We start from the raw sequence: 21198 nt of genomic DNA, 5'->3' as shown, positions 1-21198 counted from the left end.
GGGGCGCTGCTTCCCCGTCCCTGGCTGCCAGAAAAAACAGTCTCCAGTTTTCTAACTTTACGCTCCTCTGAGGGGAATTCTGAGAACTCTGCGACGTGTCTGACTGAAACGTGAGAAGACAAAGCCTGTCTAATCAGTGAACTCCGACGCCTCCACCCGGCTCGTAGCGCCCAGGCCTTCTCCGGCGAGCGCACGCCGGGCAGGTCCCAGAGCTCGGCTTTCTCACGCCAGGATTCCGCGCCCCGAGGCTCGCGGCGCTCGAGCCGCAGCGCCCGGCAGTGGGCGAGCCGAAGTCCAGGTGCCGCTAATTCTGCTCCGGCCCGCCCAGGTCTGAGGAAGTCAGGGCGTGCTCACAGCGCGGCAGCCTAGCGCAGCGCTCGGCCGCCGGGAGGCTGAAGAAAGGTCCGCGCTGGGCTCGCAGCCCTTCCTGCCGGCCTCCCCACGCCGGGCCTCGGCTCCCCTCGTTTCCCGCTCCCGCCTCCTCCCGTAGACTGCCAGGCGGACCCAGCCTGCCTCTCTCTCAGCCTTCACTACCGGGTCAAGCGGCGGAGGGAGGGAGCGGAGACAGCGGCGAAGCGGCTCCCCACCCGGCGCGCGCGTGCCCCTCCTCCCCCTCCAGCCCGCTCCCTCCTCCTCTGCCCTCTGCCTCCTCCCCTGTTGCCAGTACAGTACAACTAGTACGCGCGCACACAGACACAGACACGCGCGGGCGCGCGCGGACCCTGCCGCTACCACTGCAGCTACCATGGATATCAGCTAACAACACACGCTCAGGAGCGCGCGCGCGCTCCCACTCGCACCACGCAGGAGTGGCCCCCGGCATCCTTACCCTCCTTCCCCACCCCCACCCCACCCGCTCCCCAGCTCGGCTACTGCTCGCTCTGGCTGCCGCCGCCGCCGCCGCCGCTGCCGCCACCACCACAGCTCTCTTCTGCTGCGGGGCCACAGCCTTGAGTGTCATTCAAGGGACAGCACAACCTCACCCAAGCTCTCCTACCTCTGCCCAGCCGTCCCTGTCATCCTCCCCCTTCCTCGTCCACACTCCATCCAAAGAAGAGGGAAAGCACCGAACAGAGGCGGGAGGAAGGCAGTCTGCTCTTCTCACCTCCTGGCCCCCTGGCTCCTTCATCCTCATTCTCTCAGCACCAACTCCCCTACCCCAAAGGAATCCCTCAGGAGCTGAGGCGGCTCACCCCACTGCCATGTCCAAAAGCTTGAAAAAGAAAAGCCACTGGACTAGCAAAGTCCATGAGAGTGTCATTGGCAGGAACCCGGAGGGCCAGCTGGGCTTCGAACTGAAGGGGGGCGCCGAGAATGGACAGTTCCCCTACCTGGGGGAGGTGAAGCCCGGCAAGGTGGCCTATGAGAGCGGCAGCAAGTTGGTGTCTGAGGAACTGCTGCTGGAAGTAAACGAGACCCCCGTGGCGGGGCTCACCATCAGGGACGTGCTTGCCGTGATCAAACACTGCAAGGATCCCCTCCGGCTCAAGTGTGTCAAGCAAGGTGAGCGCAGCGGCTTGCTCGGTTCTTGCCAGGAGGCTGGACCGCTCCAAGCGCGGGGCATAATGGAAGGGTGGGCTCGCGTGTGGAAGGGGGTGTGTGTTGCGCGACGGTGGGGTGATGTCGAGAGAGAACCGGCAGAGCAAGTGGGCTTTGCCGGGGTTCCGAATGGGGGGCTCGGTGGAAGGGAGGGGCGGATTGCGGTGGGGCGTGCAACTTTATTTGCGCAGTTATCCCCTCCCCTTTGGTAGGTGTTCGGCCTTGTGTGACCTCGGAGGTGCAGGCGAGCTCCCGGGGCAATTCAATGTGCGTCAGCGGCACGGCCCGCAGTGGATGAAGAGCTTTTAGGGAAGGAAGGAAGGAGGGAAGGAAGGAAGGAAGGAAGGGAGGAAGGATGGAAGAAAAGGAGGGAGGGAGAAAGGGGAGAAGGGAGAAAGGGGAGGAAGGAGCAACTTGAGGGTGCAGCGGCATCACCAGCAGGGCGGGGAGGAGTAGGGGGTGGCGGGACGAGCAGAGAGCTGCGCCCTCCGTCTCGGGAGCTGGACTGAAGACGCCTTGGGGGAATCCCTGAGCCACTAGTTGACAAAGAAGGGACGGGGCAGATTGCTTCGGGCGCTTGGACGGGTCTTCCTTAACTTTTTCCCTGCCTCACTCCCCTGTCCCCCTCCCCCGCCCACGATCGTGTCATGTGGGCACCGCGCGTCACGTGCGCACTGACTAACCCGGGCGCTCACCCCGAGCTGGCCCGCGGGAGGCGGTTCGCGAGGAAGGCGCGGCACTAGCAGCGGGTTCTAGCGTTGGGGGTCAGGAGGAGAGACGTGGTTACCGGAATGTTCTTTACTATGAACATTGGGTTGAGTGGAAGTTCTCTGTGGTTGGACTCCCCTCTGGCTTCGGATTTGGGCAGAGGGGGGAGGGGGGCGTGTTTCTGAGGAGGAGTTGGATGGAAAAGCCAGCTGGTTACAACTCAGGCTCGGTCAGCTCCAACCTGGTTTAGATGAGGCTCAGCTGAAGGCTGTGATGGGCTGTTGCAGAACTCTCTGTCTTTGCCTGAAAGAAAATTATGGTCCGTAGGAGGGAAGAGGGAGATAAAAGTTTCTTGGAAAGAGGACAACTTTAGCTCGAATTAAGTAGTGTATCTTTGTTTTCCACGTGGGATTTCATACATTTTGTAGCTCACATTCGCATCTCGTGTGTGGCGTGTATGTATATGTGCACATTCACATCAATCTAAAGGTTTCTTGTTGGTGATACATTGTTTGTCCCGCCTCATAGATGGAATTGAGCTCTCATTGCCTGCATTTTGAGCGACCACTTAATCTTACTGCATGATCAACTGTCAAGAAACACTCTTCGGGGGATATGAAACACTCTTAGGGAGCTATTCTTCTCTATAAACCAGTTTTAAAAGTAAGCCAGTGAAAAATGAAATCTCAGGCAAAATTTCTTAACTGTAAATTGCCATACAAAAAGAGTTTTCATTGGGGATTCTTGAGTATTAGTAGCTGATGACTTGAGATAGGCTAATGTGAACATTGACTTGTAGGTCAACATAGCTCCATACTGAATGAAACTGAAGAATATGGGTTTGGTAGGAAGGCAAATAGCGTATCTTACTATTTTTCAAGATGACATACCAGAGGCTCAAATATAGGCGTTCATGTTAACATATTTGATGTCATGGTACTATCTTGCAGCAATAGATATAAATGTAAGGTTTTGGTTTTGAGTCCAAAAATCTACTTTACAATTGATGACCATGGTTTTGCTGGCAACAGGGTTGGTATTTGTAGTGGAAAGTGGCTGCAAACCTTAAGGCATTGTTAAGTTGGACTAATGATAATATCCTAATGAGAGAGGTGATTGTCCTATTATAGTTTATAATTATTACCACATTTTAATGTACTCATTCTGAGCACTGCATTTTGAGATGGACCTTCCCAAACTGTAACTCTAGCAGCAAGACAAGAAAAGAAAGAAAGGGAGATTGTTGGGTATTGTCAATCTATTCTATAAAATCCAGTGGAAAGACTTGGAAAAGTGAAAGCATGAAAGCTGTCATTAAATCTTGAAAAGCTATCAAGGAAGAAAAGGAATTCTGACTGTCCTGTGATACTCTATAGGGTCGAACTAAGATGAATCTATGAAAATTTTTAAAGGATGAAGCATCTTTACTTTTATTAAGAAGATTCTAATAGAGCTTTAAAAAAAATCTGTGGACTATATTGTGAACTCATGAGCCTCCATCATTGTGAGTGTTTATGAAGAGGCCAATGACCACATGCCATGGATTCTTATGTAAGATGGGTACCTGGACTAGATCTCATTTAAATCCTTCCATGATTTGATCCAAGGTAGTCTCTGATACTCAACTTCTGTGTTAGATTTTATTTGGAAGATTACTGTTTTTAGAACTCATGGCATATACACATATAATGTGATACATTTAGGGAAATTTTCCTTTCATTCTGTGTTAACCTTCAGTTCTGCGCTTCACTGAGCCATTGATGATTGATGTTCATAATGATGTTCACAGAACCCCAGAGGAATCTGATTAACCTCCTGAATCACTAACCAAGGAGCAAAAATAATTGCTTCTTTTAGCTTTTGTGGAAAATATAATCCTCTTTTATATTCTTCTATGTATGGTGACTCATATACTATTCCCTTGTTGAAATCTTTCTTTCCCTTGTCAAATAATAATAGGTTTACTTTATCATTGTAAGCAAAGTGAAAATTTCAGAACCGTAGATACCGTGCCTGTGTGTCTTGGGCTTCACTATAGATTTCACTTGCTGGAAAAATATTTAGAAACCCTTGGCTCAGTAGTCTTATTTCTAGAGAGCCAGTAAACTAGCATAACTGAAAAACTTAAACATGGCTTGTTTAGCAGTTGTATTTTTAAAATATTAATGAGATAGTTGATTTTCGAGTATTCAAACGTTGGGTATTATACAGAAACTACATATATAATCAGGTAAACTGAGGCAGATTTTGCAAAGAAAAGAAGTTTGAATATAAGAATATTGATTAAAAAGTGCACCAGATAAAATTACATTGTTTAATCACTTTTTATTTATGTGCTTGGCTAATTTTATATTACAGTTGTTATAAGATTAAATTATCATAATTTTAAAAGAAGGTGAACTACCAGAATTTTAAGACACAGTAGACAAATAGATGTAGTTTTTCTACATTGTATAAATGTTTTCAAAGCCATTTTTGAAAGCCATTTAATTAAATTCAGGGGATTTCTTTTCTAATTTAAGCTGCATTTAATCCACACAGTGATGAGTCACATATGAAAAATATCCTTTATTGTCACATCCTATTATTATTTATAAACTATGGCTTTTTAGTTTATAATAATAAACTTTCCTCACCAAACTAGTTAATCTAAATTAGCACTTCTGTTCTGTGATCTCATTAATGCAGTGGATGCAATTGAAGGACCTTTCTTGAGTGATTTTGAGATCTGTGCTGAAGAGCTAAAGGTTTTTTTTTCCTTTTCTTTTAAAATCTGCACTAAAGTTCACAGCAGCCAGTTACATAGACCATTGTGTCCTACATTCCTAGCTACTGCATCTAAAACCACATGGGGACCTACATAGCCTGAACTTATTTTCCCGTTTAGGATCTCACGATGGAACATAAAAGACAAAACGTTTTATAATTCTTCCGATGTAGGAGAAGGGCCAAGTAAAGCCTTTGAAATTCAGTTCTAGAGAAGATGTACATTGCTCTCCCTCCTATTGCTCCTTTCAAAGATGCCTTCAAAGGAAAGAAGATCCAAATTTATTGAGTCATGCTTTCTTTTTGACTGACTTCAAGGTAGTATCATAGAGTTAAACCTCTATGCTTCCTTTATTTGAAAAGCTGAAAACAAATTGTGTCAAATTTTCTCCAAGATTGATTTTCCTCCATAGAAATTTATGTACATGAATTTTATTGAATTGTTTAAACAATTTGATCAGTTAATTTTTTTAGGATAAAGTATCTTTAATGTTTTGGAACAAGGTTAATGAGACACTTATCTTTGGGCATAATTTATGGGGGATGCTACTTTAGTTTTTCAGTATATTTTTTAAATGTACGTAATTTAGGTAGTATGACCTTGAATGCTAAATATGACTGCTTTTTGTATGTGTTTGTTTTGAATGAGAGTAATCTTGGGGTGAAATCACAGCTAATGTATTTAAGTGCCACCATTTCTGCTCTTAACATTTATATGGTGCAATCTTTTGCCATATTTCTTATGCTCACTTTTCTTTTTAGTTGCTTGAAATTCACACGTTCACATTCATAATGAGCAAAAGGTTTTCACATTTGACAACCCTGACTGCTTGCAGTTTAAACAATGGCTTTCAAATGCATAGCAGTTCCTGGCTGAATCATTTCCCTCAAGAGTTGTGATGGTGTAGCCATTAAATGTAGTCTCCCAAGTAGCCTGTCTGGGTTTGAATCCTGAGTATGCCACTTAGTATTGGCTATATAAACAAGTTGTCTAGCCTGGGGTAGTAATAGTATCTTGAGAATATTAAATAAGATATATTTAAATGATGTAGTGTCTGGCAGATAATAAGCATTATGTAAGTGTTACTAAATGTTATTCCAAGCATACTGGTCATTTTGAGCTAGTGACATAAAATGTTTTTAACTTTCAAGATATTTTACACTTATTTGAAGACTAACTGAAAAATAGAAAATGATTGACTAATTAATACTATGAGTAATTTGCAAGTAGTAGTCTTCTTTGAAAAGCATTAATGTGAAGAGTAATGCCATTAAGTGGAATGGAACATGTTTTCACGTTTTAAAAATAACTCTCACTGATACCATCTTTATGTGTAAAGATCTATTTTATATTTATTTTATACTCTAGCCATAGTTTTTCCCCAGTTATTTATTCCCTTTGTACCCATATCTCTTCTCCTAAACAGTTGGTGAATATATTGAATCATTTACTCTAGGCTTGACAAGCACAGAAATCCTATTCAAATTCACTAATTTAACCTTAGGAATTTATTTATACTTCTTGCATGTGACTATTAGATGGTAGTATAGTGGGGTTTTTTTTATAATCATATTTTATTTATTTATTTTTGGCTACGTTGGGTCTTCATTGCTGCGTGTGGGCTTTCTCTAGTTGCCGTAAGCTGCTTTTCCTTGCGGTGGCTTCTCTTGTTGCAGAACGTGAGCTCTAGGTCCATGGGCCTCAGTAGTTGTGGCGCACAGGATCAGTAGTTGTGGCTTGCAGGCTCTAGAGCGCAGGTTCAGTAGTTGTGGCGCATGGGCTTAGTTACTCCGCAGCACGTGGGATCTTCCCGGACCAGGGCTCGAACCCATGTCCCCTGCATTAGCAGGGGGATTCTTAACCACTGTGCCACCAGGGAAGTCCCGACTATTATCATGTTTTAAGGCAGAACTTTTATTTCTTAGCTAGAGATCAAGACCTCATAAAGAAGGGCAATCACGAAACAGAATTAATTCCTAAGTGTTCACAGTCAACCATGTATAATAAAGGAAAATACATCAAAATTCAGCAAAAAGTTTACTTTGCATCTGTGAGCACGTCAGCAGCTCAATATAAGTAATTCTCTATATTAACACTTTAAAGATGAAGGATTTACTATCAGCCTCCCCCAGTGAGTTTAGCATTTCAGCTGACTTAGTCCCTTCTTAGAATTCAATAGGAACATCTACCTTGAAGGTCCAGTGCCCAATATTAATTTTTGAATTTTATTTTATTTACTTTTTTATACAGCAGGTTCTTTCTAGTCATTAGTTTTGTACACATCAGTGTATATATGTCAATCCCAATCGCCCAATTAGTCCAATATTAATTTTTAAAAATCTTTCTAAGCTACAATCTGGCTATTTATCATGATAAGAAGCATGGGATAGGGTCTTACAACTTGCTTAGTATTGTGACTCTTTAATTATTTATTCTGTTCTAGTCCCAGCTCCCTCTCTTCTGTTTACAGAAAGGACTGATGTGAAATTTACTTTAATAAAAGTAAATTATAATTAATTTTGTATAGATAATTTAGTAATAGGTTGATAAGTACTGATTTTACATAGACTTATATAGGGATATGCATTTGCTTAAAACTGTTGTAAAATACTCATATTGTCATAGGAAGTTAATAATTGCTTCTGTTATTACATTTCATTGACATGTTACTCTATTAAAAAAGACTCCATTTGGAGATTAATTGTTTACAAACTTAAAAAAAATTTGTTTAAAGTTTAATATACAGTGTTGTCTGCTTTGGATAGTCTAGAAGTAACAGAAAAAGTTTCCTTTTTTGACAACTGATTGAATATTAACTCAGATGCATCCAGTGCATCTATTTTCAAGGATCCAGTAGGTTAATGAGTGGATATTTTAAATGAATAATTAGATTTGTTTCAATATTTAACATATTTTATGGCTTGTTTTACCTTGGAAAACATTTCTCCCTGTAATTGTTACATGAATCCATGTCCGGCTTTGTGTTATTTTCAGTTATTTTGGTTTACTTAAAAAAAATTTCACTTTTATGGCAGTCATCATATATCCAATAATGGCCCCAAACAAATATGTGACAGAAGAAAGAGTAAACCTTTATAGTGTGAAGTAAAAGATATTGATTTTTCTAATGATAAAATTTGTGGATTAATTTTTTGAACCTTTTAACTGCCTTTAGTGAAACTTGTGCATATGAAATCAGAGATTTTTCTATAAATAGCCATGGGTTTAATTAAGTGACTGTGAAATGAAATAGGAAGAAGCAAACTTGTTTAACAAAAAGTGTATATTTTATTTATCTATTTTTCATATTACATTGTGTTTAAAGAAGTTTCTTAAAACATGAGTTTCCCAAATGTTACAGTGACTTATTTATATTGCCATGGATTACAGGTAGCGTAGGGGCTGTTTGCACTTTACATTGCACTTGAAAGATCATAGAGAATGTCTCAGTAAAAATGTTAAATGCAAAAACCAATTATATGTGTTTTTGACACTTATTTATCATTTTATAGGTGAGCAATGGTGCTTATCCTAGTATTTTGTATCACTGTGCACAGGAAGGTACATACTTAGCTGGAATATATATTAATTCAAGGATAACAAGTGCTGTAGAAACCCACAGATTAATCTAGCAACATACCCTAAGCTTGTCAAAATCTGATTAGCTGGATTGCAAGCACGAGCAAGTTTCAGAGATATGAAATGTCCTATGTTGCATCTGTGAAGCATTATGATCAGTCCACAGTTGAACCCAGTTTGCCTTTCTTTGCGGTCTGTGCTATAACGATGTTAAAGCAACTCTTTACCAGACAAAGTTTCTTCAAAAAATAACAAGCATTAATAGAGACAATAATATTTGACTATAATTATTACTGTGATAAATATCACTACAACATACTACAATATATAGGTGTATCAAAGTAGCATGCTGTACACCTTAAGCTTATACAATGTTACACGTCAAGTTTATTCAATCAAAAAACAAGCATTTAGGCCTAAAGGGTCACAAAAATCTCCCCAAAATTGTGGCTTATTTCCAAAAGCACCCTGAACATGAATAACTGTAATCTTGCCTTTCTGGCAAGTCAGGTACTTAGTGGATGGCCATTTTGTTAGGACTGGGGCTTTAGACAGAAGGTGATTCCTCTATGGAAAAGCAGGAATATTATCAAAGATGCTCTTACCCATCTGCAGTTAAAATACTAAATCCTTCCTTCTTAGTATTTCTTCTGAAACATTATCTCTAACATTATCTCCTTTTCCTCTTTGGTTGGAAGTACCTTTTCTTTCCTTTTCTTTAGTTCAGTGTGGCAGAGTCACTCTAGTGAATAGCAAATTTGTTCTGTTCTGCTTCTTTGTATACATGGAACACACACACACTTTTGAAACACTAAGGTTAAATGCTAGTTTTTTTTTAATTTATTTTTTGGCCACGCTGCGTAGCATGTGGGATCCTAGTTCCCTGACCAGGAATTGAAACCTGCGCCTCCTGCAGTGGAAGCACGGAATCTCAACCCCTGGATGTCTAGGGAAGTCCCTCAATGCCAGTTTTTAAATCAATGGTCCCAGAAAGGCATTTATGCATGTGAGGATACAGTCTCACTTTAGTCAGAGTTACATAAAATTATTCCATGTGTGACAAATCTAGCTGAAAAGCTTACATAGGTACCCATAAATTTCCAACTGTGAGTGGTATTTTTAACCTTTATTAGTTTTGATAATGGGAGACCTAAAGACAGTGAAATCAAGTGCCCAGATGATTTCTGTATTTCCTATATATTAGTTGTTAAGAAATGATAATAAGAATTTGATAGTTTGGATTTTAGTTAACTTTTATTTACATCACCAAGTGGCTGGTGGGCTACAAATGCCTAGGATAATGTCCTAATGTTAATGTAACAAAGGAAGGGGCAGAGATAAGGGGCATGCTTATTCATGAACTTGATAACATATTTACAGAGTAGTTTAAATTGCACTGGTTTAGTTGTCTCAGAGTAAAATAAGAGGACTGGATCCAACATGCTTTGAATATGTGATATATTACAATTCTGAAGAAGTAATCATTTAAAAATAAGTTAAATGATGCCTAACTTATAAGTGTTTAGCTAAAATACAGGTACTAGTGTTGCTTTACTGAGAATTTGAAAATGTCAAGAAAAACTAAGCTTAATTAACATGGGTCCTAAGAGGTTTTGTTATGAAGTGGAGATTATGATAATTCGAATTACATTGATGTTTTAATTTAAAGCCATTTTCCTTATGTCCAATTAATTTGCTTTGGAGTATCTATATATGAATTTATAAAGTACATATATACCATAAACTTTACTAAGAACTATTTAAAATTTATAGCTTTTTAATTTTCTTTTTTTTTTTTGCGGTACGCGGGCCTCTCACCGCCACAGCCCCTCCCGTTGCGGAGCACAGGCTCCGGAGGCGCAGGCCCAGCGGCCATGGCTCACGGGCCTAGCCGCTCTGCGTCACGTGGGATCCTCCCGGACGCACAAACCCGTGTCCCCGGCAGGCGGACTCTCAACCACTGCGCCACCAGGGAAGCCCTAAAATTTATATCTTTGATAGCCCTAACAGTATGCTAACTTACTACTGTGAATCAAGAAAATATCCTTTTATATTCTCATCCCAAGTCTCCCTTTTAAAATTAATTGGAAATTTTTCATTGTCTTAATGTGAAGAGTATCATGACACCCTTTATCCTTGGGGAAATTGACTCTTTTAGCATTGAATAAGGAGGTACTTTGCTTTCATTGAATATGCTTTCATACAGACTTTAGAAAGTCACAAAGTTATTAGAGACATTGTTGGTTGTCTACCTGGAATGCATTTTTTATTTCCCCCCTCCCTTCATTCCTTACTGAACAGAACGCCAGTTTTGTTCAAGTATCCACACGCTGAAGTGATGCTATGCCATGTGTTTCATATTATGTCAGCCTTATCCCAAGGGAATGGACTTAGACTAGTCTAAACCAAGCATGGTAATTCCATCTCTTTGCCAATGATTGTTTTAGGAAATGGCTTATAACCCAGCTCTAAGTAATGAAAAGTAAAGTGAAGCCCCTTGGGGACTTTCTGAGAAACTTCTTAGTACTTAAAATAAGATCTAGGACAGATCTATTCATTTTTCAGTCTATGGAAGTTGCTGTACATGGAGGTGATACCTGGGGCAACTGTAGCCATCTTGTGATCACGAGGAGAGTGGCCAAAGGTGGAGAATGGCAGAACTGAGTGATATAAAGTTACTGGCTCCTTGATGGTCTGCTAAAATAATGAGCCCAAACTAGTCCTCTCTTAGGACTTCTTGCTATTGAGCTAACAGTACACAGATATTTTAAGCCATTTGGATTGGGTTTTCTGTTATTTTGAGGCCAAAATCTTTTGATTGATATAACTGTAAAATGGTATAAAAATAAGTATTTTATTCCTATTTTATTGTTTTGGGGAGCACTGGTGAATATCCTTCAAAAACAGAAATCTATTTGAAGAATAAACCAAGATGTATTTTCCTGCAACATAAGCTCAGTCAAATTCTAGGTATGTCTCTATTATCTCATTCAGTTTTGCTATGGTTGGACCTCTATTTTAAATTCCAGAAAATTGTGAGCATTCAGAAGTAAAATATGTGGGAACACAAATTTATTTTAACATTATCCAAAACAGAACATAATCAAGAAAGCAAACCAGCTACAAAAATATACCCACCAATGCATGCCAGAAATATTTTGAAATATTTTTGGAATTATGGAGTGTTTACAAATGTCTATGCCATTGATCCAGGAGTGTATAATTATAAACTGACTCATCAAAAATGTTCCAACACCATTCTTCCAGAGCTAGAATTCATCTAGTTATTATTCAGTGAACATTTATTGGTAACCTATTCTCTATCTGGCATTGAACTAGGGACTGGTGATAAAAAGATGAATAAGACTTCATTAAGACATCGTCTGCATCCTCAAGTAGTCCATCCTGTGGTATGTCTATGTGATCTGAGTTAAAAATCATTAAGGAGAAGGTTCTTTCATTACATAATGGATAGCATCCTTTATGTAATCAGAATAAAAGTTAAGAAAAAACATTTTGGAGAAGAAATATGAGTTAGGAGTTCTTAGTATTCTACAATATGGAATACAGTTCAAGTAGTTACATGGACTCTGTATATATTTTAATGTTGTGCTTATGTTCTAAGCACTGTGCTAGATAGTGATTGTAGTAAGGTGTGTAAATCTTGATCCTGTGCCAGGAATTTCACAGTGCGGTATATAGTTAAGAGCATGGAACTCTGGAGACAGACAGATGTGGATTCCAGTCACAGCTCTACTCCCATGCTAGCTGTGAATTGAACAAGTTATCTCACATCTCTATACATCAGTTCCATCCTTTGTAAAACAAGTATCATTACAAAGCTACTTTACAAAGATGTTATGAGGAATAAATATTATAATGCCTATAGGATGCTTAGCTTAAGGCCTGGAGTACAGTATAGGCTCAATACTATATATATAATGTATATGTATATATTTCACACACATATATTGTTTGATGTTATAATTACCATATATACTGTATGTTAATATTCAATTTGGTTTAACAATTACTATAAGTAAGAATTTTGAATGGAATAAATATTTCAGAAGGTCTATGCCTAGCAGAAGGGTACCTGGTCTCTCCTGAGGTTTCAAGCAACAGTTCATGGAGAAGAGAATACTTCACTAGGAAATCAGGTGAGAAGGGTAGGAGGACCCTTCTAGAGAAAAAGGCAAGGAGGCATTGATATTGAGAGTTTCTAGGAATGTGATAAAGAAGAGTTTCTAAGTACTAAAGTCTGGAATTTAATATAGACAGTAGTAATAAATGAGCTAGGGCGGTTAGATTGGGCTAAGCTATCGTATAGAACTGAATGGCGAACCACTGAGTATTACTGCTTTATTATTATTAACATCGTCATTAATGACAGATGTTTGTGCGGTGCTTATTATATGTCAGGTAGTGTTCTAAATACTTTAAGTAAATGTTAATTGATTTTACCTCTACAAGGTAGGTACTATCATAAACTCCATTGTGGATAAGAAAATGAGCTCAGAGAGATAAAGAAACTTGCCCAAAGCCACATAATAATTAAATGAGCCAGGATTTAACCTAGGTACTATCTTAACCAGTATGCTAGCTTGCCTCTCTGTGTTAGAAAGGTTTTAAGAACAGGATTAAGAAGGTCATGTTTGTGCATTGTTTTCCCAGTGAGGGCAACTGTAGGCAACATTTCATGGAACACATGTAGGCAATGAAGAGACCTAATTAAAGGAGTTTGAAGAAAGAGGCAGGAAGACCATTCAGGAGGCTATAGATTTACCCAGAGGAGAGGTTTTGAGGTCTTGAACTATAATAATGAGGGTAGGAATGGGAAAGAGAGGTCTGAGGCAAGAAAACTGCGGATGGTAAAATTGTCAGTACACGTGATTGTATGGGGACAAAGAGAAAGAAAGGAGTCTTGCTGACTTTCTGGTGTCTTTTAGGTGGTGCCAATCATTATAGAGCCTGGTGGCAAGATGTAGATTTGGGGAGAAGGTAATTCCATTTGAGATATGTTTAATATGAGATGTGCAGAAAGAATTCAAGTGGTAGACATCTGAATATCCCATGTCTAAAATTCAGAAGAGTGAGTGGGGCTGAATGTGTAAATTAGTGAATATGAGATTATCCAATGAGAGAAAATAAAGACAAAAAGAATAAGAAAACACTGTGGCATCTACGTTTCAGAAGTCAGGGGATCCCAGGAAGGAAACTAAGACTGTTATCAGAACAGTCTTAACACTGAGTGAGTGGTCAGCACCATGGTTAGAAAGATGATGTCTGTAACATTTCCATTGCATTTGGCAAAAATGTTTGTTTGGTGTCATTTCATTGGAATGGGTGGTGCAGAAGAGTTCATGTCACAGGTTTGAAGAGTGAATAGGAAGTAAGAAAATGGAAATAGCACGTGCATCCCACTCCTTCAAGAAGTCTGTTTAGTAGGAAAGGTAATGGACAGTTATCTATCTAGGAGATGCATGTTAAAAGAGGTAGAGGTGTGTGTGTGTGTGTGTGTGTGTGTGTGTGTGTGTGTGTGTGTGTGTGTGTGTGTGTGTTATGATGGAAGAGACTTGAGCTTGAATTTCTGTATTTGTCACATAAATACATGTTTTTCATCAATAAAAATATTGTAGCAAATTAAGATCCTTTGATTTATTGAATAAATAATTATTTATTATACTTCTGTTTTGTGTCATGCTAAAGCTAGGTCCTGGCATTAAAATAGTAATGGTCAGACCCTACCTTCCAAGACTACAGAGTAGAAGGAGAAGCAATCACATACAAAGCTAACCTTAAAACACTGAGTTTTAGTGGAATGGTACAGATATAAACATACTGCTTTTAGAGCACAAAGGAGGGAGAAGAAGAAGCAGAGGAATATAATGTAAGGAGTGTGGATCCTGGAGTAAGAGGACTTAATTGGATTCCAGTCCCAAGTTTATTGCTATCATGTCCTTATGGGGCTATTAACTTTCTTTGAGCCTCAGTCGCCTCATATGTTATAGAATGTTTATTAGAATCCAAGAAGGTAATGCCTATGGAAATGTTTTCTAAAACTTTACTGTAGCTTAGTTGGAAATGTTATTACTTAAGAGATGGAAGATCACTGAGGGTGTGTGTATGTGTGTGGGGGTGCTTCACAGCATAAGGGATCTTTGAAATGGTCTCTAATGCATGAGTGGGAGGTGGGGAGGTGTAGAAAGCAGAGAGGAGAGCATGACCAAAGGTGGGAGAGGGTGAAAATGACCCTCCTGGAGAGAGAACTAAATACAGATCAGTGAGGCTAGTGAAAGGGGTAGCTAAGTAATCTTGATACCAACTGAGGATTTTTCCAGAAAGGAAACTTAGAATCATATCAGGGAAGGTATTAAATGAAAACCTAAAGAGTTTGGACATTATTCTCTAGGTGAGTAAAGCCACTGAAGGTATCTGAACAAGGGAAAAGCATAATCAAAGTGATTGGGGTTTTTTGTTTTTGGTTTTTGAGGCATAGGGGCAGGGAGGAAATGTGGTGTGAAGTATGTATTGAGAGGAGAAGAAAGTGAGAGCAAGGCCTAAGTTCTGGAATCAGCGGTGGGAATGGAAGGACATGAACTGGAGACATATTATAGAGGCAGGATGGATAAGGATTTATATCCAAGTGATTGGGAAGTAGTGGTGAAGAGGAGGCAGGAGTCAAAGATAACTGCCCTGGGGGTGGATGTTCAGAGTAGATGAAGATGCCATTAACTACAGATGTTAAAATTTAATCTACAGTAGAAGTGGCTTTGGGCTGTTCTAGAAATCGAAAATTGCCGTCCTGGACAACGATGGAAGAAGCAGCATGCTATTTTCAGCATATTTGACTCTTAGTGAATAAGTAATATTATTATATTCACCAGATATTTATCACTGGTTTTACTTAAAACAATTTAGACTAGGCCTTGGAGTTGGAGATAGTGAGTTAAAAGAATAAAGTTATAAAATGACCTATTTTTCATTTTTAACAGATTTTTTTATTTCATGTTGCTTCAATTGAAACAGTGAGTGGAAAAAAATGAGTGCCTGGGAATATAATATGTTTGAGGTTCCTGGCAGATGGCACGTTTCTGATGTTCAACAGTTGTTGGTCACATACATCTAGAGCTCACAAAATTGCTGGAGCTGCAGATTAGAGAGTTGAGTTATGCTCTTTTTATGATGGTAGCTGTAGCCCTTCAGGGAGCTCTGGTCCCTTTATAAGAGCATTGAGAGTGAAAGGAGGCCAAGAATGGGAATTTGAGGGATACCTGTATTTAACGGGCCTGCGTATATAATCTTCTTTACTTAGTACTTCTAACTTAGAGGGTGGGTGTCGGGGGTAGGGGGGAACATAAATCTGTAATAACGTACAAACCACTTTTTAAATTGGGTTCTTTATAATACATATCGTATAGCATACATTTATCATATAAGGATATTTAATGTTAATGTATCACTGTTAAGCACTAAAGATAATGTTTCTAGCAAGTCATATACAAACAATAATAGTGGGAACTTTGTCTTCAACAGTGCTGCCTTTATCTGCTGTATGTTTTTAGTTTTCATTCAGAGATCACAGAAGTAAAACTGCCTCATTTTCTGGTTCTGTGAGCTGCTATTTTGAGACCAAGATATTTGACCATTGATGTAATATTCTAGGCTATATTTGGAGTAAACCTTGAAAATCCAAACTCTTCTCTAAGTTTTACTAGGAATTCTTCATTGAAACTATGTTTGTAATGAATTACCTTCTCTGTCACATAAAATTATTCAAATGTTTCCACATGGCAGTGGTAGGACTGTGCATATTTTTGAGCACTCAAAATTTTATCTTTCTTTCAGGTATCTTCTCTAGTTCAAGGTCCCAGAAATGAAATATGAAGTATTTTGAACTGTATGTGGTATATAATTTTGGTTATAAATGAAAAGAATGGCATATACATCTCAAGATCTCAAGGTTCATTTATTTTATCCACTATTGGTACGTGAGAATTAGATCCAGAGCCTCCTGATTCTTAGTATCACAACAAAATATTTACTCATTTCTATTTGCTATAACAATGGTTGGCTGATAAAGTTGTCAAATATGTCACTTGCATTAGACCTCGAATTCATCCAGTAGGACAACATCTAATTTGTGTTTATTTCCCTAGTACTTGGAATGATGCCAGAAAATATGTAGAATGTTTAGGTAACATTTTGAATGGATGAATGATAAAGGTCTTCTTTCCCTGTAATAGGTGATTTATTTGAAACATTATATTTGTCAGGGTTCACCAGAGAAACAGAACCAATAGGAGACATATATATGTATATATGAGGGGAGAGAGAGAGAGAGAGAAAGAAAGAAAGAGGAAGATGTTTATTATAAGGAATTGGATCATGTGTTTATGGAAGCTGACAAGTCCCAATATACGCAGAGTAAGTTGGCAAACTAGAGACTAAGGAAAGCTGATGGTGTAGTTTAGTCTGAAGACCAGCAGACCTGAGACCCAAGAAGAGCTGATGTTTCAGTTTGAATTTAAAGGCAGGAAAAAACTGATGTCCCAGTTCAAAGGCAGTCAGGTAGGAGTAAGAAGTCTCCCTTACTGGAGGAGGGTCAGCCCTTTTGTTCTGTTCAGGTCTTCAACTGATTGGATGAGGCCCACCTACATTAGGGAGGGCAGTGTACTTTACTCAGTCTACTGATTTAAATGTTAATCTCATCCAAAAATGCCCTCACAGACACAGCCAGGATAATGTTGGACCAAATATCTGGGCACCCTGTGGCTCAGTGAAGTTGACACATAAAATTAACCATCAGCTACATATAGAACCTCTGCCCATAATTAACAAACTTTGGTAAGTATAATCATTTTAGTTTATAGCTATATCCTTGAAAAATATTTTTAAACATTTCAAATAATTTATTTTAAAATATACTCACAGCTCTTTATATTATGCTGTGGTAGATTTTTGGCAACATGATCACTACCTACCTCATCCATTATGAGACTAATTTTGCTAAAATTGTTATTTTTTCCTGCAAATATGCCCTATTTTGTTCTGAAATGCATTCTTGTCCATCATTAATCCAAATCACAAAATTTTCCTAGTGTATCATTTCCATCCTTACACTGAAACTTGTGAAAGGAATCTGTTTCTGTTTAATTTAAAAGTTATGTGTTAAATAGTTTAACATATGTAACATATAAAACGTATGCTTACTTGATTCAAAATAGTATGAGCCCTGTAAAAAGCCAGGTTGCTCAGTTGATTACCCATCAACATCTGAGAGAGTTTAGCTACTAATAATTGAGGCGGAATGACACTGCCACAGACCTCCAGTATTAGAAGGTAGCTTAGAAGGTTAGTTAGACGAAGAGATCTTCTTTGTTGGGACATTTAAATTGGCTCTTTTGCTCCAGCAGGGAGATTTTCATCTAGGAGGAGAATTGTTTCAGGCTGTTCTAGGAGAGAAAATTGCTCTATTTGAGAACTAAGGAAAATGTAGAGGTGGTAGATTAAGTGGTACATAGTAAATTAGTAATAAAATGGTGTTCATGTCCCATCCCTTTAAAAACATCTTTAAATGGTCTGAGTAATCAGAAATAAGAGCTCAGTCAAGAAAACCACAGTACACATTTTTGTACTAAGAGTATTTTCTCCTTTTCTTTTTTCCACTTGATATTTTGATGTATTTGGTTGATAGGTAAATCAGTAAATTTTCTTATTTTTCAGTTTAGGTATTCATGTGACATTCCCTGAAGTAATTCATGTTGAACTTGAAAGTTCATGTTACATAGCCCTGCAACATAAGCATTGTTGAATTTACTTAGGGGCAATTAATAAAAAATATTTAATAATAATAACAAAACCTGCTAGGTTATATTGACCACTTAGTACATTCCAGCCACATGTACTTTCTCATGTGACCAGTGTATTAAACAGGTTGGACTCAAAGGGTACAAACAAGAAAAATTAATTTTCCTCTCACCCCTGCTTTACTAAAGACCTCACCACCCCACCTTATAATTGTTTTTGCTTTCATGTAACAGAATAGTCTCACTTTCAGGTATTAAAAAATGTAGTCTGTTCAAAATATTGTACAAACTTTAACCTTGCATCCAATCGAAAGGTTCTCCTCTCTTTTGAGCTTAATCTTGATCAAGAACTCTGGAACCCAATAATGAAAAAGTGTGGTCTGTTTCTTTGCTTTATTTGCTCCACCTCCATCCACGCTCTACCTGTCTCCACTGAGGTCAGGTCAAAGGAGGACGAAAACTTCATATATCCTTGACTCATCATGTTGTGGAAATTCAGCCACATCTCTTCATGTTCCAATATCCTGGGCAGCTCCACCCAAGTTCCCACCTTCAGGATTCTATGGCAAGAAGTGGGCATAAATCCCTGTCTTTATGAATATCCCCAGGCTTATGAGAAAACCTTTCAAGTTCATCCAGGAACTCTTTCAGAGTTTGCTTATGGGTAGCAGCATGGGGCAACTATGACTGTTTCAAGAATTTAACAAGCAGCTAGTCTGGGAGTAATCCTCGTGAGTGACCACTTTCTTATGTGCAGCACAGTCTGAGAAGGAAGGTGAGATGACACTTCATTGTCTATTAAGATTCCCTTCAAGGAATCTTTTTTGTGGAATCTCTTTTTCAAATACTTAGTCTTCTCATCTGGGCTATTGGGAGTGATGGTCTTTGGACTGGTTTTACCATGGATATAATTGATAACTTGCTTATTTCCCATTGTCCTCAGCTATGAAGCTACATTCCGGAAAAACAGGAAAAGTCCCACTTCACATCTAATTACATTCATTGAAGGCTCACATTAACTCTATGAGGAAAGTGATATCTATCATCTCAGTTAAACCTGAGGAAACTGAAGCATGAAGTTTCATTACTTGCCCAAGGTCGCTCAGGTTGCCCAAGGTCACTCAGTACTAAATGGCAGCCTGACTTAAAAGCCCATACTCTTATCCAGTTTATTGTGTTACTGAAACAGGACAGTCTAGAGAATTAATGATCCAATACCCTAGATGGGTGCCCAAAACTGCAGAGCAGACAGTTGTTAATACCTAAATATTGTGTCACTTTTCTAGTTCTGTTTCCCTTTCCAAAACTTCAGAATTTCTGTTAGAGGAGACATGCATTTCTTTTCTTTCTTCCTGTCTTAGAATGATTCAGACACTTCAAAATTAATCCCTAATTTTCATGTTGAAATCATAAGCATCTTAGAAGTGTTATAATATTTCTTATTCTGCTGTCTCAGTATTGCATAGCATACATCATTGGCAACTATAAAAATACTATAACAGGACTGTGTTAAAAGACAAGGAGAAACAAATTCTACAAACGACGAAGAATTTAAAATGCCTTTAACAGTGTTTTTATGCTTTCTGAAGTTTTTAAACAAATTTTATTTTGTGAACTTGAAAATTTATTAAATTATCCCTTTATATGAATACTTTTTTTCAGAGATCAAACATTTCTTATTTGTCTTCTTCCTTACCCTCTAGGAAATTGTTGGGCTTACTGCTACACTTGACATAAATCTGCTGTTTGTTTACACTCAGTGGCATCCAGATACTTTATAAATATTGCATTTCCAAAACATATCTACTTGTAAAATGTAAACTTGGGGATTTGGCTACAAAGAACTTTCTTATCTCAGGTGTTTTGTTCTAGTATGCTCACGTGGAGCTTATATTTAGTATTAGTTGGGTTGCAGATTTATTTCATCTTGCCTAGCAGGATCAGCTATTTCCTTCTGCTGGTTCCAATTATTATGATTATTTCCAGCCTGAGTGAAGTTTAGCAAAAGCAAATATAGAAAGGGAAAGAAAAGAATAGGCTATTCCCTTAAGCTAACATTCAAGCTTATCAGTCTTTATTTCACTGCAGAAACCATTTATTAATATTTGGAGTTAGCAATTTAATATTGATTTTGGTCTTCTTTGGTGTTCCAGACATAAACCCAAGTGTGTGCAGGGCACAGTTTAACACTGTAACATAGTATGGAAGATGCCATTTCCTTGCCTCTGACAGATAAGGCTGTTGTCCTTTTCTGTTAGAGAAGCTAGAGGGAAGATGGATTTGTATTTGTTGAGTTTTGTTGTATTCCTTGCACATGTAATATATGAAAAAGTAGAGGTTATGAGCACATATGTGTTAGTACATACATAGCAAACAGTATTTATAATTAGTTGTCTGATTACATACTTGGGGTCATTTTGGAGACTATTAAGTATTTTTCTTGTAGTCTGTGCTTGGGGCCCCAGACATTCGTGTGGATTAACGTTGTGGAACTGACAATTGTGTAGGAGTCGAGAAACTCATTCCTATAGGCTGCTTTCTTCCTCCATGTTTCTTTAGTAACTTTGTGGCACAAAAACAATTTTTCCTCTATTCCCAAGGACACAAAGGGTTTGATAAAAACCTCTAAGAACTTAACTCATTCTAATAAAGTTGCCTGAAGCTTTTATATAAACTTGAGGATTCAGTGGGAGTGGAGAATAAGGTCAAAAAAGACATCAAATTAGACACTCACTTTGTGAAGTCGCCTCTCTGTCATTTGTTTCCATACAGTCCTAATTGCCAAGGCTAACTAAA

General features: G+C 38.9%; 1 protein-coding gene across 3 annotated transcripts in view; it reads left to right on the top strand.

The window, feature by feature from the left end:
• Positions 1-1138: 1138 nt before the first annotated feature.
• Positions 1139-21198, top strand: part of MAGI2 (membrane associated guanylate kinase, WW and PDZ domain containing 2) — a gene marked incomplete at its 3' end in the record, with an annotated part of 1335869 nt that continues 1315809 nt past the window's right edge. For all 3 annotated transcript variants that reach the window (XM_082846749.1, XM_082846748.1, XM_082846750.1), the window contains exon 1: positions 1139-1503. In XM_082846749.1, the coding sequence (XP_082702875.1) occupies positions 1203-1503 (301 nt within the window). In that variant the 5' untranslated portion in view covers positions 1139-1202. The remainder of the gene's footprint in view (positions 1504-21198) is intronic.

The sequence above is a fragment of the Leucopleurus acutus genome (assembly GCF_964270905.1).
Source record: "Leucopleurus acutus genome assembly, chromosome: 9".
NCBI classification, from domain to species: Eukaryota; Metazoa; Chordata; class Mammalia; order Artiodactyla; family Delphinidae; genus Leucopleurus; species Leucopleurus acutus.
This window is presented reverse-complemented; position numbering and strand designations above follow the sequence as displayed.